A 14,034-nucleotide genomic window follows, 5' to 3' on the forward strand; every position below is an offset into this window, starting at 1 on the left:
CCGACAGTTGGCACGGGGGACGATGGCACGTCGGCTTCTCCACTCTCCCGCCGCCGGCAGCCTCCGGTGCCTGGAGCCTGCGGTGCAGGCGGAGGCGCCACGCGGGGGACCGGGAACGGGAGGGCGGGAGGAGGCGGCGGCTGCCGACTGGCCGGCGCTTGGGCAGCCCCGGGCGCGCCCCAGCCTCTCCCGCAGCCCGGAGCTCGGGGCTCGGGCGCCCGCCCGGCTCGCATCCCCGCCTGGCCACATGGCTCCGCTCCGCGCGCTGCTGTCTTGCTTGCTGCCCCTGCACTGTGCGCTCTGCGCCGCCGCGGGCAGCCCCCGGACCCCAGGTGCGTGCGGGTCGGGGACGCATGGGGTCCCGGGTGCCCGCGGGTCAGAGTGGGCTAAAGGTGCTCTAGGAGCCGGGCAGCGTTCGAGCGGGTGGGAGGCAGTGCAACATTGGGGCTGAGCTCTCTTTTCTTCCCCTTGTGCCACCGATGCTGTCCCTCGTTTTCTTTCTCTTTCTGGCACAAGATGTACAGAGAGGTCCCAGGAGAGGATTTGGGGATACAGAGCCTCTTCTTAGGAGCTGTTCATCTGTCTCTTTGTCTGTGTCTTCTCTCTCTCTCTTCTGTGTCTTCTCTGTCTCTCCTGTCTCTCTCTCTCTCTCTCTCTCTCTCTCTCTCTCTCTCTCTCTCTCTCTCTCTCCTGTGTTTTTCTCTTTCAATGTCTTCTCTATCTCCAACTTGTATGCATGTGTGTATGTGTGTGTATGTGTGTGCATGTGTCTGACTGTGACACACACAGAATGAGGCCGGCAGGTGGTTTCCCCACACCCCACCAAACACTGGGCAGTCACATTCCAGCACAGAAACACACTTACATCCCTTTCCCTCGCTCTGTGTAGACACCCTGTCACACACAGACCAGACATACTCTACCCTCACTTTGCAGTGTGGGGTGCTGTCCTGCTGGCTCTGAGCATGGCGAGGGGTTCCAGTTATTTCTAGTTAGGGTGGCTGCTTGTCTGGGAGCTCTGTACATGTACTAAAACGGATCCCTCTCGCTGAAATCTTGAGGTTCCTCTGCGTTATGGGTAAACCAGAGGAGAGTTAGTACTCTTCCACCCATAACTGCCTTGGGCAAGAGGGATTTTCAGGACACATCATTTTCCAGGTTTTATCAGTGCTGTGAAGGGGCCTGGTGAGGCAAGAGATAGAGCCTTGTGGAAATGAAAATTCCTCCCAAACTCATATCTATGAATCACCAGGCCTGGAAGCCAGGGAGCTGTCATTCCTGCCTAGTCTGGCTTGAGGACTGGGCCTCTGGCATGCAGCCTGGAGCATGGGGCCATGACCTCACACTTAATTCAGTCAGAGTGGGCAGGTCACCCCGTGGGTCTTTTTTTTATTTTTTATTTTTGAAGATCTATATTTACCTGGCGTGGGGCTGGGACATGTAGAAATCTCAGTAGCCACTGTGCTGCTTAAAAAAGTTTTCTTTCTAAACTTGGGAAAATATAGAACCTGTATTCCCTCCCTTCCCTCTCCAGCTCCTCCTTTCTCCTTGACACATGCCCAGGATCCCCTGGGTTTCTAGGTGTGTTTGTTTTGCCAGCTGTGCTCTGGGAGCTTGGTGAGGAAGGCCCTACCCCAGGCTGGGCTGGTGACTTCAGTGCATTGGGGACATGTGGGCAGAATCCAGCCTTCCTTCTCTTTACCCTGGGGGCTTTTGGGGAATTTCAATCCTTTCCTCGGCAGTGCCCAAGGTTGGAAAGCTTGTTGCTAGAGTGACAGAACTGTTTGGCATCATTTGTTTTTTTTTCTGCTAAGTTTAAAAGGACGCGAGAACTCCAGGGAACAATTTATGTCCACAAAGTACTTGAACCCTGTTCAGCCCGAGTACAGAAATCCAGGGGCTCAGGAAGCAATGGATGGGAAATGGATGAACTTGGGCTCAAGGGTCCCTCCAAGGTGACCCTCAGGGTTGCAGATACCTCTCTGCCCCCATGGGATTTCTGGGTCCCTCTCACCTCCGCACAGCCTGTACTAAAGTAACTCTTTGTTTACCTCTAGCAGAGCTGCACCTCTCCAGAAAGCTCGGTGACTATGGTGTGACAGTGCCCTGCAGTACAGACTTTCGGGGACGCTTCCTCTCCCATGTTGTGTCTGGCCCAGCAGCAGCCTCTGAGGGGAATGCGGCAGTGGCCAGGCCACCTGCACCACCATCACACCCTGGTCACCTCCGAGTGGCCCGCAGCCCCCTGCGCCCAGAAGGAGCGACCCGGCCGCCTGGCCAGGCAGGGCGCTACTCCCTCTACTTCAACATCACTGTGTTTGGGGAGGAACTGCACTTGCGCCTGCAGCCCAACCGGCGGCTGGTGGTGCCAGGAGCCTCTGCAGAGTGGCAGGAGGACTTTGAGGAGGTCTTCCGACAGCCCTTGCAGCGGGAGTGTGTCTACACTGGGGGTGTCACAGGCATGCCAGGAGCAGCTGTCGCCATCAGCAACTGTGACGGATTGGTAAGGGACAAGCCCTTCCTCAAGCTGCGTTTTGCCCCTTGCCCCAGTCCCTGGCTACTTGAACTAGGCCGACCTGTATTTCTCCTTGGCTCCCCCATGTTTGGGACTCCTGTGGGCACGTTGTGGGGTCTGGGCCAAGTCAGGGGCTATGCTGCTTTCCATAGAGAACCCCATTCTGCTGCCCTGCTCTGTCAGGTGCGAAGCGACCAGGTTAGGATTGCTTTGTGCATTTCCTCACCATCTGCGGACACACCAGGACCACAGCTTACCTGGCAGGGATCTCTGAGCCCACACACAGGCAGGGCTAAGGACGCGGGTTCTGCTGGGATTGAATCCTGGCTGTGCAGCTCACCAGCCATGAGGCTTTGGACAAGTTACTTACCCTCCCTGTGGGTCTTTCCTGTAGGCGTGAAGTGAGACCACATTCATTCTGCACATATTTACTGTGTGTGTCCCGTATGCCTAGCACTGCTCTGGCTCCGGGGGCTAGCGCAGCAGCTGCGGCAGACATAGCCCATGTCCTCATGGAGCTGTCCTCACGTGACCTACCTCGCCCGGCAACACGGGTCGTGGTTGGTACCTGCCTGCCACATAGTCAAGGCACTGTTGGTGTTAGCCATTGTTATTTTTTTACGGTTACGTCCCCTCCTGTCTCTAGTCCCGAAGCCAGCCTGCTCTTTCCTGGTGCTCTGCTCTTCTCCCAGGCACCATATTGCAAACCAGAAAGCCATGATTGGCTCCTCTCTTTCCCACACTCTGTACCCTCACGACTCGATCCTCAGTGTGTCAGGCCCTCGGGAACCTGCGTGGCAGCCCCGGAAACATGATGGGCACTCTTCTGTGATCTCTGCTCTGTCAGGTACGAGCTGATGTGTTTCGTTAGAGGACCCACTTGCCCCTCTGCCTTCAGCTTTAAGAGGATGGTGAGTCAGGTGGGGGCATGGAAAGGGGAGGGACTTTCCTCACTGTCAGGGCTGAGAGCACTTCTCACTGTCTGCCTGCGGAAAGTCATGGTTCCATTTGTCTAGGCCAGTGTTTCTCAATCTTTTTTTCCATTATCATCCCTCCTATGGAGACATTTTTACCCCTAATCGCCACCTCCCATGAAATTTTAATACCACAGATCTATTGAATATCTGTTTATAAACTGTATGTATGTCAGTGCTTTATATATAAAAAATACTAATTATTTTGCCTTCCAAAGAACCAGTTTTTGCCCCATTGGAGGTGACAGGGTCCCCACTGAGAGGCATGGTCTAGGCAGTGGTTGGTTATCAGTGAAGAGTGCACTGGAATCCCCTGAAATGCAAGGGTTCTGTGGAGCAGACTTTGAGAAACCTAGATTGTAAGGATAGCTGGAGAAGGCTAAGACCTTGTCCTGATGCCAGGGTGAGCCTTGGCTGCCAGCCCACCCTGGCTCAGCAGTTCTCTGCAGCAGGAGCCTCCGTCAGTCTCCTGCTAACACTGTGCTATGGCCACAGGTTTGGTTGAAAATCCAAGGTGACATTTGGAATCACCCAGGGATGCAGCATCTGTGCTGATGGAGAGATAGGAAGTGCTGGTGCAAACCGGTGGCGTGGCTGAATGACATGGTAAATTCCTTTAAAGGCATCAGCCAGGCAGACTGTCAGCTGTGCAGCAGCAGGGCTGGGCCTCCCACTTCGACTGCCTCCATGAATGTACACCGTGGACCTAACCAAAGGTGTCAGTGGGTGATTGTGACCATTGATAAGTAATTCTCCCCCCACTTTGTACCCTGACAACTTCTTGTTGTTGAACTAACTCAGCAGCCCATTGATAAGGGGTGACTGTTAGATGGTGCAAGGATCAGAGCAGTGAAGGACTCTGACCCAGCCCCCCATGAAGCAAGATCATGTGGCCCCAGGGTGAGTGCTCACAACGGCAGGCTGCCCTCTGGTTGTTGGGGGTGGGCGGCTGCTCGGTGGGCCTTGGGCCGGGCGTGGCTCAGCTCTCGTGACTGATTCTGCAGAAATGTTTTCATCCGCTGTGTGACTTGGGCACGTCACTCCCCATCTCTGGGCTTTAGTCTTCTCCTTTGTCCAGGGAGGGGCTGCATTTGATGTTCCCTGGCAGATGGAAATCAATTCTATGTGACATTTGCAGAAGCTGGATCAGGTCTCAGGGGCTGGCCCACGGATAGGCTTCTGGAGGCCTGTTCTACGGTGGAGCTGAGGCTCGCCTGGGCCCCCGCCCTTGGTGAGGGGTGGAAACGGACTCCAGCCTCGGGCTGGGCCCCTGCTTGTACCAGGCCACTGCTGTGCCTGTGACGGTCTCCAGAGGCCAGTCCCCAAGTCCAGCTCCCAGGGGCCTCCCTGTCCAGGTCCCTGACAGGGGCCGCAGCCGAGCACAGGGGCCTCCCCAGGGCAGAGATTACCTCACTTACAACACAATCCAGAAAACTGCCCTGTGTCCCGTGAGGATGAGGGGCCTTCACAATGACCCAGCTGAGCCACCTGTGGACTCAAAGGCTACAGTGCGTGATGTCTGATGATCAGATGTAACTGTACATCTTCATGTGGTCTCTGGGTTTTAACTCACCTTCTTCAACATCTCAAATGCTGAAGTCACTCCAAAACATATATATATAATATATTATATATATATAGTGCCCAAAAATGTATACACATTTTAAGAAAGAAAAACTGTATTAAAATTGTAATAATATGTACCGATAGCAAAAGATGAATACAAGTCACGTTTGATTTCTGCAATTACCAGAGGAACTCAAAGTGGTTACCATCAGCGTCCAGACACTTCTCATTATGGTGAACTACTGCTTGAGCAACGTTGATGAAAGTGTCCACTTGTATACATTTTTTGGCACCCCTGGTGTGTGTGTGTGTGTGTGTGTGTGTGTGTGTATATATATATAAGCAAGGTCCACAGGGGGATGTAAGAAAATGAAAATGACACAAGTTATAACAGCAACAGGAATAAGCACTTCCAACAGCCCAGGCACAACACGCACACAGCCACAACACGCACACGGCCACAGCGCGTACACGGCCACAGCGTGCACACAGTCACAACGCACACTGTCACAACGTCACACTGTCACAATGCGCACACAGTCACAGCGCACACAGTCACAACGCGCACTGTCACAACGTCACACTGTCACAGCGCGCACACAGCCACAGCGCACACAGCCACAGCGCGCACACAGCCACAGCGCGCACACGGCCACAGCGCGCACACGGTCACAGCGCGCACACGGCCACAGCGCGCACACGGCCACAGTGCGCACACAGCCACAGCGCGCACACGGCCACAGCGCGCACACGGTCACAGCGCGCACACTGTCATATGCATTCATTAACTTTGACCATTGTGTAGATGAGCAAACAGAGCCTTGGGGAATAGACCTGAAGATAATGCAGACCGTTCCTAGTAGCACAGGACTTTCTATGATAGTTTGCAAAGCCCTTTAGTCGTATGCTCTGTGTAGGCAGATATTGTTATTACCCTGCTTTGCAGAGAGTCAGGTCCCTGCCCCCTAGGACCTTGAGGGGACCCCACAAGTAGTTTTAACATTACCTTGTTAGTTTTCTAGAACACAGTGCGGATGGGTACTCAGTAAACAGGAGTGATGATTATCTGTGGTGTCAGAGAAGATGATATTTGAATTGGGCCTTGAAGGATGAGTAGAAGTTTGCTGGGGCCAAGGGGTGGGGCAGGCATTCTGGGTAGAGGGCAGAGCTGAGAAATCGAGTGAGGGAGCATCATGCTAGATGGGGCGGCTGGGGAGGGTGTCTGAGAAGATGGCACTGGACAGGCAGCCCTCGTCTGACTTTGAAGGAAGGGCAGGATAGGAGAGGGGGCCCAGGGAAGGGACACGGCAGCCTGCTATCTGAAAAGAATCTGGACTGGGCGTTGGGAGACATGGCTGTGTGACCCTGAGCGAGCTGTTCATTCTCAGGGCCTCCCTTGCCGCCTCGGTGTATTGCAGAGGCTGAAATGGATGAGCTCAGAGCCCCTTCCAGCTCTGTCACCGGCACTTTGTGACACAGGACAGGCCTTGCTGGAGAAATTTGAAGCCAGGCCCCTGTAAACCCATAGTTGCCTCTTCCCTTCCTGGTGGGTCCCGGGGCCTGCTCCCTGCCAGGCCTGGGCTGGGCTGCAGGTGCAGAGAGGAAAGACACCAGTCCTGAGTTTGGCCCTCATGGCTGAGCAAACCTGCCAGTTGTAAGACGGTCTGAACAAAGCCCCCTCTGTGTAGACCCAGCCTTGCAGCCATTTGGCATCTTAGCTGCTCTGGTGAGAAGTCCCATGTCTAATCTGGTGGCTCAATCCTCATTCCTAGTTGGAACCCTCAATGGGGGCATTGACCATCACCCTTTCCCAGTTCTCCTGCTATCCAGAGTTACTCACCATTGGGCACCTGGGACAAACACTGGAAGGGTTCTATGCATTGGGGTTAATACATGCCTAAAACTGAGCAATGGACATTGTACCTCGCTTCCCACATGCTCTTCTGGAGGGCCTCATGTGTCATAGCTTGGGGAGGGGGTCGGGAGGGACTCAGGATTGAGGAATCCAGGGCCCCTGCTTTGGATGAGTTTGTAGACTAATGGGACCCACTCATAAAAGCCGACATATTAAAATCCTGTGTGAGGCAGCAGCAGAAGGACCCATTTATTTTGTTTAGGGTATTCAGGAGGGCTCCCTGGAGGTGGTGACATTGGCTCCAGACTGCTCAAGCATTATAAACAAGAAAGAAAATGCTGAGCCCCTGGCCAGCAGAGCGAATGACTGCCTCGGGCAGGCTTGAAGATGTTTGGGAGAGGGAAATAAGGGGCTTGGGCAGGTTCTGTCCTACCTGCAGTGTTTCTTCTGGGTTTGGGGGTAACTGTCAGACCCTAGGGTTCCAGATTGAGAATGTGCCCAGGCAGCAGTAGCAAACCAATGGAGCACTCTTCAAAGCCTCCCTGGGGGACCCCGGCAGTTCTCCCAATGCTTCCATGATGCCCATCAACTGAGGGCCTGTGGGCAGAGAGGACCTGGGGAGGACCCCTGGCTGGAGACAGAATAGACTCTCTGCTAGCGATTGTGCCTCTAAATTCCTGGAAGGAACATAGAGGCCTGGGGTGGGGCCAGTTCTCTGTGGGTCCTGGAGGGGATGTGGGGTGCAGGAATGCAGTTAGTAGAGTGGGGTTCCTGCTTCTTGCTGGGGCTGTGTGCTCGCTGTGCCCATCTAGAACCCAGACTGCCAGCCTCCTAAAGGGCTGCTTCTCTGCCTGCCTGGGTCCTGGGCTTTGCTGCCCTGTGCTGGTGGTGGGGGCTTGGCGGTGCCATCTCTGTGAATCATGGGCCTGGCCCAGAAGCAGCTGCACGTGTAGGTTTGTCACCATCTGGTTCCATTTTCCACCCTCTGCCAGTGGTGCATTTTTAACAAGTTACACTGAGTAGACCCCTGGCAGGCGGCATGGAGAGGGGCCAGGGAAGCCTGAATCTCAGCCCCGCGTCTTACCTCTGCCTAACGTTGCACAACTCACAGAAGCTCTCTGAGCCTCAGTCCTTTTGTCTTTAAAATGGAATTACCATGGACGGGGGCCGGGGGGGGGGTGGGTTCGGGGTTGATGGGTAAAAAGTCTGGGGTATCCTTATGGGGTGATGAAATTTTCTAAAATTGATTGTGGTAATGATTGCACAACTCTACACATAGAACTAAAAGCCATTGAATTCTATACTTTAAATGGCTGAATTGTATGGTGTGGGAATTCTATCTCCATAAAACTGTTATTAAAAAGTGCCTGACCCATAGAAAGGCCTGTGACAATAATTGTTAGTAGTCATGACGAGGAGACAGTCTGAGGTGGTGGAAAGTGTGGGGTCTCTTTGCTCTGATGCAGATGAGCTGTGTGACCTTGAATAAGTGTCTAAATCTCTCTATGCTTAGATTCCTCATCTTTAAGGCGTGGAGAAGAGCCACCATCTATAGGGCTGTTCAGAGGATTAAATAAGAATATAAACACAAACGAAGGGTCTGGTATATTGTGGAGCCTTAAAAGTGGTGATTATTTCAGTGATTATTAATAGTAATATTATTTTTTACAGTAATTACAGTTATTGTCAATAGAAAAAATATAAATATTGTTAGTCTCTTGCATTGCAACAGTACATAGATTATTGTTGTTTTTTTAAAAAAATTTTATTTATTTATTTATTTATTTATTTTAAGGAGGGCGCAGCTCACAGTGGCCCATGCAGGGATTGAACTGGCAACCTTGGTGCTACCAGCACCACGCTCTAACCAACTGAGCAAACTGGCCACCCCTTAGTGACTTTTTTAAATTAAAGGTTATTGGGATGGCAATTGTTAATAAAGTTACATAGGTTTCAAGTGTACAATTCTGTAATACATCATCTGTTGCAGCTTTATTTACGTGGCTAAGATATGGAAGCCACCAAAGTGTCCTTCGATAGATGAATGGATAAAGAAGATGTGGTGCATATACACAATGGAATACTACTCAGCCATAAGAAAAGATGAAATCGTGCCATTTGCGACAACATGGATGGATCTTGAGATTATTATGCTGAGTGAAATAAGTCAGACAGAAAAAGTCGAGAACCATATCAGTGTTCTCGATACAAGTCTGAGGCCACTTCTGGTTCCCAGGTTGTCCAAAGCCTGTTTCTTCTCAGCTGCAGCAGCTCTCTCTGCAGAATGAGTCAAATAGCACTTGTGCAGTGCAGGGGAGTGTGAATTTTACGATTGGTCTGTAATACCCCAGATGCTTTCCAGGACAGGGGATACTGAGAGGTGCTAAGTGGAGCCTTCCATTAACGATCTGTGAGCCCCAGCCCAGGAGCAGGCCTTTGACCAGGTCCTGGGAGCGCAGGATTAGACTCAGCCCTCTCCCTCCGTACTCCAGAAGCCCACAGTTTTATGACAGGCCGACATGTGCAGTAGACAGTGGGAAATGAGACTGACAACTCTAAGCTTCAGTGTCTTGTGTCCTGCAGGGAAGCATAATGAGCTCAGTGGGTGGCCTGGAGACGAATAGTGAGGAGAGACGCTTCCTGAAAAGGAAGGCTTCCTAAGGGTGGGGGCATTTGGGCCGGGGGTTTTAAGCATCAGTAGGAGTTTTTAAAGCCAAGAGATAGGCATTATAGGCATTCTGCAGTGAAGGAAATCCTGTGTCTTCACAGGATTCAGGAAATGGAAAGCCATCCCAGCTGTCCACGGGAGAGGGAGAGTGGTAAAAAGATAGTTTGGAAAATCTCTGCCTCACCATGGAGCTTAGCCTTGCCCCAGTGGCCAGAGGGAGCCTCCGGAGGTCTGTAAGCAGGTCACATTAGCATTTGGGGAAGTATCTTTCCTGCTGCATGCTGGTACAGTGCTGGTGCAGCAGATTTGCTGTGGCTTATTGGTGTCCCTGTGCCAACACTTGTCCTCGCTCTGGGAGCTGCTTCATGCTGGCTGGATGGTGAGCGGGCTGTCCTAGAAACTCCTTGAGAAGCCCAGCTCTGCCCTGCCCCACTGCCCACCCTGCCCTGGGGCTGTGGAGTGTGAGGCCTAGAGTTTAGGCAGTGTGCTCACCCAACCACCCAGCTGGCCTGTTCACATACAGCTTGGACGGAGGGCCTCCTCTCTCACATGTCTGTGTGGAGAACCCTGGGAGGTACGTGGAGGCCTCACCTCCTTCCTCCACCTGCGTCTCCAGCGTCGATGGTGGCTCCTGTTCTGCAGACACCCGCCCCTACCCCAGGTAGGTGCCATGTTCACACCTCACTTTGCAGACCCTCTGCCTTTGCTCATGCTGTTGTACCTCCCAAGGGCCTTCCCCTTCTCTCCACTTGATGCACCCCCATCTTGGCCATCTGGTTCCCCCAAATCAGAGACCGTGTCTTAAACTTTTGCATTTCCCTGAGTGCTGAGCACAGGGCTGGGCTCATGGTACACAGGAGGTTATGATTTTCAGGTACCTGCAGCAGTGGGGAGTAACAGGGGAAAGAGAAGTGGGTCAACTACTAGCAGGGGGAGGTGGGATTGTGCAAACTGGAGAGGACATGCCCTGTCAAAAGGGAGTGCCGATTTGGCGTTGCAAGATTTTTGAGTATTTTAAGGTGAAATCAGAAACATGGATTTTTAAGCAAAGTGTTCTATTTTTTAAGACAGTGTGTGTGGCCTTAACACAGCAGGGTTGTTAGCTTCAGGCCAGGATTTCCAGTATGTGCAGGGGATGAGAGCATGACCCCTGGAACCAGACCGCCTAGGTTGAAATCCCAGCTCTGACTTTTACATGCTGTGTGGCCTTGGGCAATTTCCAAACCTCTCTGTGCCTCAGTTTCCTCATTTATAAAGAGAGGACTGTAATAGTGGTCACTTCATAGAATTGTCACATGCAATTGTCACGTGCTCAGTCCTTGATTGATACGACAGCTTCAGCTATTGCCATTAAATGGTGTGGATTTATTGGTTGAGACTGGTCGGTCTGAGGGGACGGGTGGCAGGAAAGAAGAGTCAAGAGCACCCCATCTGTCTGTCTGACACTCCCCAGAGATGTCTCTGGGGCTTTAGCTGAGCAGGCAGAGCCCATCCGATCCCAACGTCACCCAGGCCTATTCATTTTTCTCAGGGTGCAACTTGCTCCTTGCCGCAGTTTGCATTCTCAGCCAGAACATTCCCACCGGGTTCCTGAAGGCAGGGCAGGTCTGAATTTAGTCACCACTGTGTTCCTAAGCCCCTAGTGCAGGGCCTGCCACAGGGCAGGCTCTCGGTGGACGCTGGGTGAGCTAACTGGGTGCAAGAATGTGCCGGTGGCACAAAGCTTACAGCGGGGGCATAAAGCTCACGTTTGCATCTTCTCACTCCACTTAGCTGAGAGACCACACGTCTCATTCTCCATGTGGCTGACTGTCCATCTTTCCCTTGGCCAGCAGTGAGAAATGTGGCACACGCCCTGCCATTTGCCCTCCTGCATCCCCGGCAGACATTGCAGGTCAGCTGTGGCACGCTGCCCCCCGCCTATGCTCCATGCAGCCACGTCCTGTCGGCCTGAGTGGGCGTGTGAGGTGACACCTGTTTGCTTTCCTGCCCTTGGCACTCCCTTCACCCGTGAGTTTCTATCTCCAGGGCTCATACCCTTTCCGAGGGTACAATCTGGTTTATCACGTTTGCTATTCACATAACCCAGCTCCCTGAGAAACTCTGGGTCTGCTTTTAAGAACTGATATTTGTATAATAAAAACAACCAACTGTCTCTTTGGAGAGAAAGGGAACTTCTTACGATCCACTCCAGCAGGGTGACCATCGGTCTTCAGGTGGAAAATGGCCTGCAGCCCTTCTCATTCTTTGTAGAGTGCTTCTTCTGTGGCCAATTCTAATTGTGGGGATGTGAGGGCCTGGGGGCTGCAGGCTGGGACAGTGGTTGGTCAGCATGAGGTGTCTTGAGCCTAGCCAAATCCTGGGAGGCAGGCAGCACAGGTTTTCCTGGGAGATGAGCAGCTGTAGGGAAACTGGTGACTGTATTAGTTATCCACTGCTGTGTAACAAACCAGCCTAAAACTGAGGCACTAAAAACAATGTCTTTCTCACATTTGTCGGTGGGCTAGTTGGTTCCTCTGCTGGTTCTTCCTGGGCTCTCATGTAGCTGTGTGTAGCCAGAGGGTGGGCTGGGCTCACTGGTCCAAGCTGGCCTCATTCACATGTCCAGTGTTGGTGCTGGCTGCTGGCTGCTGGCTGCTGGCTGGTCAGCCGCAGTGCTTCTAGAGAATAAGTGGCCTCTTATTCTCTAGTAGGCAAGGCTGCTTCGTTCACATAGTCTCAGGGTAGGATTCCAAGAGGACAAAGACAGAAACTCCAACATCTCTGAAGGCCTAGCCTTGGAAGTTGAATAATGTTGCTTCTGTGCATTCTATTACCGTGTTTCCCTGAAAATAAGACCCAGCCGGACAATCAGCTCTGATGCGTCTTTTGGAGCAAAAATTAATATAAGACCCGGTCTTATTTTACTATAATATAAGACCGGATCTTATATAATATAGTATAATATAATATAATATAATATAATATAATATAATATAATATAATATAATATAATACTGGGTCTTATATTAATTTTTGCTCCAAAAAAACGCATCAGAGCTGATTGTCCGGCTGGGTCTTATTTTCGGGGAAACACGGTAGTGAAAGGGAGCCGCAAGTCAGACTGGATTTTCCAAGAGTGGGGAAATGGACTCCACCTGTTGAGAGGAGAGGTGGCACAGTCTCACTGCAAAGAGTCGCGTGGATAGGGCCAGGTGTGTTGCAGCCATCTTTGCGATTGTCCTTCCGTACTGACTCTAGGCAAGTGACTTGACCTCTCTGAGCCTTAGTTTCTGCGTCTGTAAAGTGAGTGCCCCTATCTTGTAGTTTTATTGATCAGAAATCAAGCACCTAACGTGCTGCCACAGTACCTAGAATAACATCGTAAGTGGTAGCTTTTAGTATTTAGTATTGTCGATCTCTTAGGATAAATATGGAAACTGAGGCAGGGCCCACAGTAGGTCCATTTCCAGAGCCCTGGTCACCCAGTCCAGTGCTTTTCTTGCTTTTCAGCAGGTCCCATCCCTGTCTGGGCCTCTGTCTGAGCGGACTTCCTGGTGTTTTCTCCAGTCCTCAGGGTGTTCTGATCCTTCCGAGTTTCACCTCTTTAATCTCCCCAGGGCTGTGTTTCACTGTCTGCCCTGCATGAATAACTTATTTGTGATATGGAATAAAAGCCAGATATCACCTCATTGCCAATCCTCCCAAGCAGAGCAGGCCTCCCATTCTAGTGAGGGCTCGTCTGGGAGCACGTTTTAGTTTTCTTCCCTAGCATCTTCAGGCTAGCTGGAGGGCTGGTGAGTATGGGAGGGGCTGCACTTCCTTCCGTCTGCCGTCCAGCTGCAGGGTGGGCCCTTGGTGAGGACTCAGGGAATGTCCGCATTCCTCCGACCATGCAGGGGGACGTTCTCAATCATCTGCCTGTCCCAGCACTCTGTTTTTAGCATGAGTGTCTTGCTCTGCCTTCAAAGCTTTAGAAACAACCTCAGTAACAACAATGATAATAATATTTGCAGGTCACCTCATCCCTGGCAGCTCCAAGGAGCTCCTCGTCACACAGATGATCAGTCATCGTGTTACGGTAACCTGCAGTGGTGAATCTCAGCTCGGCGTCGTTTCCACAGTTTGCCTTGACTTTGGCCTGTGTGTGCATAGTGGTGGCCGGCGGAGGCTGGGGAGGCCTCTCAGCCCCCTCCTCACTGTCCAGAAAAGGCAGCTGAGGCTCAGGGAAGGGAAGAGCCTCACCCAGGGTCGTGCAGTGGGTGAATGTCGGGGCCGATGGGGTCCCCGTGCCTGACTCCCAGTCCACTGCTCCGCCCACCATCCCAGTGGAAGAGGACCGAGTAATGTGAATACTGACCCAGGTCATAAAGAGTGTGACGGTCTGGCAACAGCTTCAAAGCACTAATGCTGAAGCGATTGGTCCAGTGGTTGTCCTCTGGGGGTATCCTGGGAGTCCTTGGGCCTGGGTCCCAGG

At 52.2% G+C, this 14,034-nt stretch overlaps 1 protein-coding gene across 5 annotated transcripts in view; it reads left to right on the forward strand.

Moving 5' to 3' along the window:
• The first annotated feature begins 6 nt into the window (after positions 1 to 6).
• ADAMTS14 (ADAM metallopeptidase with thrombospondin type 1 motif 14) overlaps positions 7 to 14,034 on the forward strand; it is an 82,289-nt gene continuing 68,261 nt past the window's right edge. For 3 of the 5 annotated variants that reach the window (XM_033129721.1, XM_033129725.1, XM_033129723.1), the window contains exons 1-2: positions 7 to 332; positions 2,058 to 2,503. In XM_033129721.1, the coding sequence (XP_032985612.1) occupies positions 23 to 332; positions 2,058 to 2,503 (756 nt within the window). In that variant the 5' untranslated portion in view covers positions 7 to 22. The remainder of the gene's footprint in view (positions 333 to 2,057; positions 2,504 to 14,034) is intronic. The other 2 variants (XM_033129722.1, XM_033129724.1) reach the window with 1 other exon arrangement.

Source organism: Rhinolophus ferrumequinum, chromosome 16, assembly GCF_004115265.2.
Source record: "Rhinolophus ferrumequinum isolate MPI-CBG mRhiFer1 chromosome 16, mRhiFer1_v1.p, whole genome shotgun sequence".
Lineage (NCBI taxonomy): Eukaryota > Metazoa > Chordata > Mammalia > Chiroptera > Rhinolophidae > Rhinolophus > Rhinolophus ferrumequinum.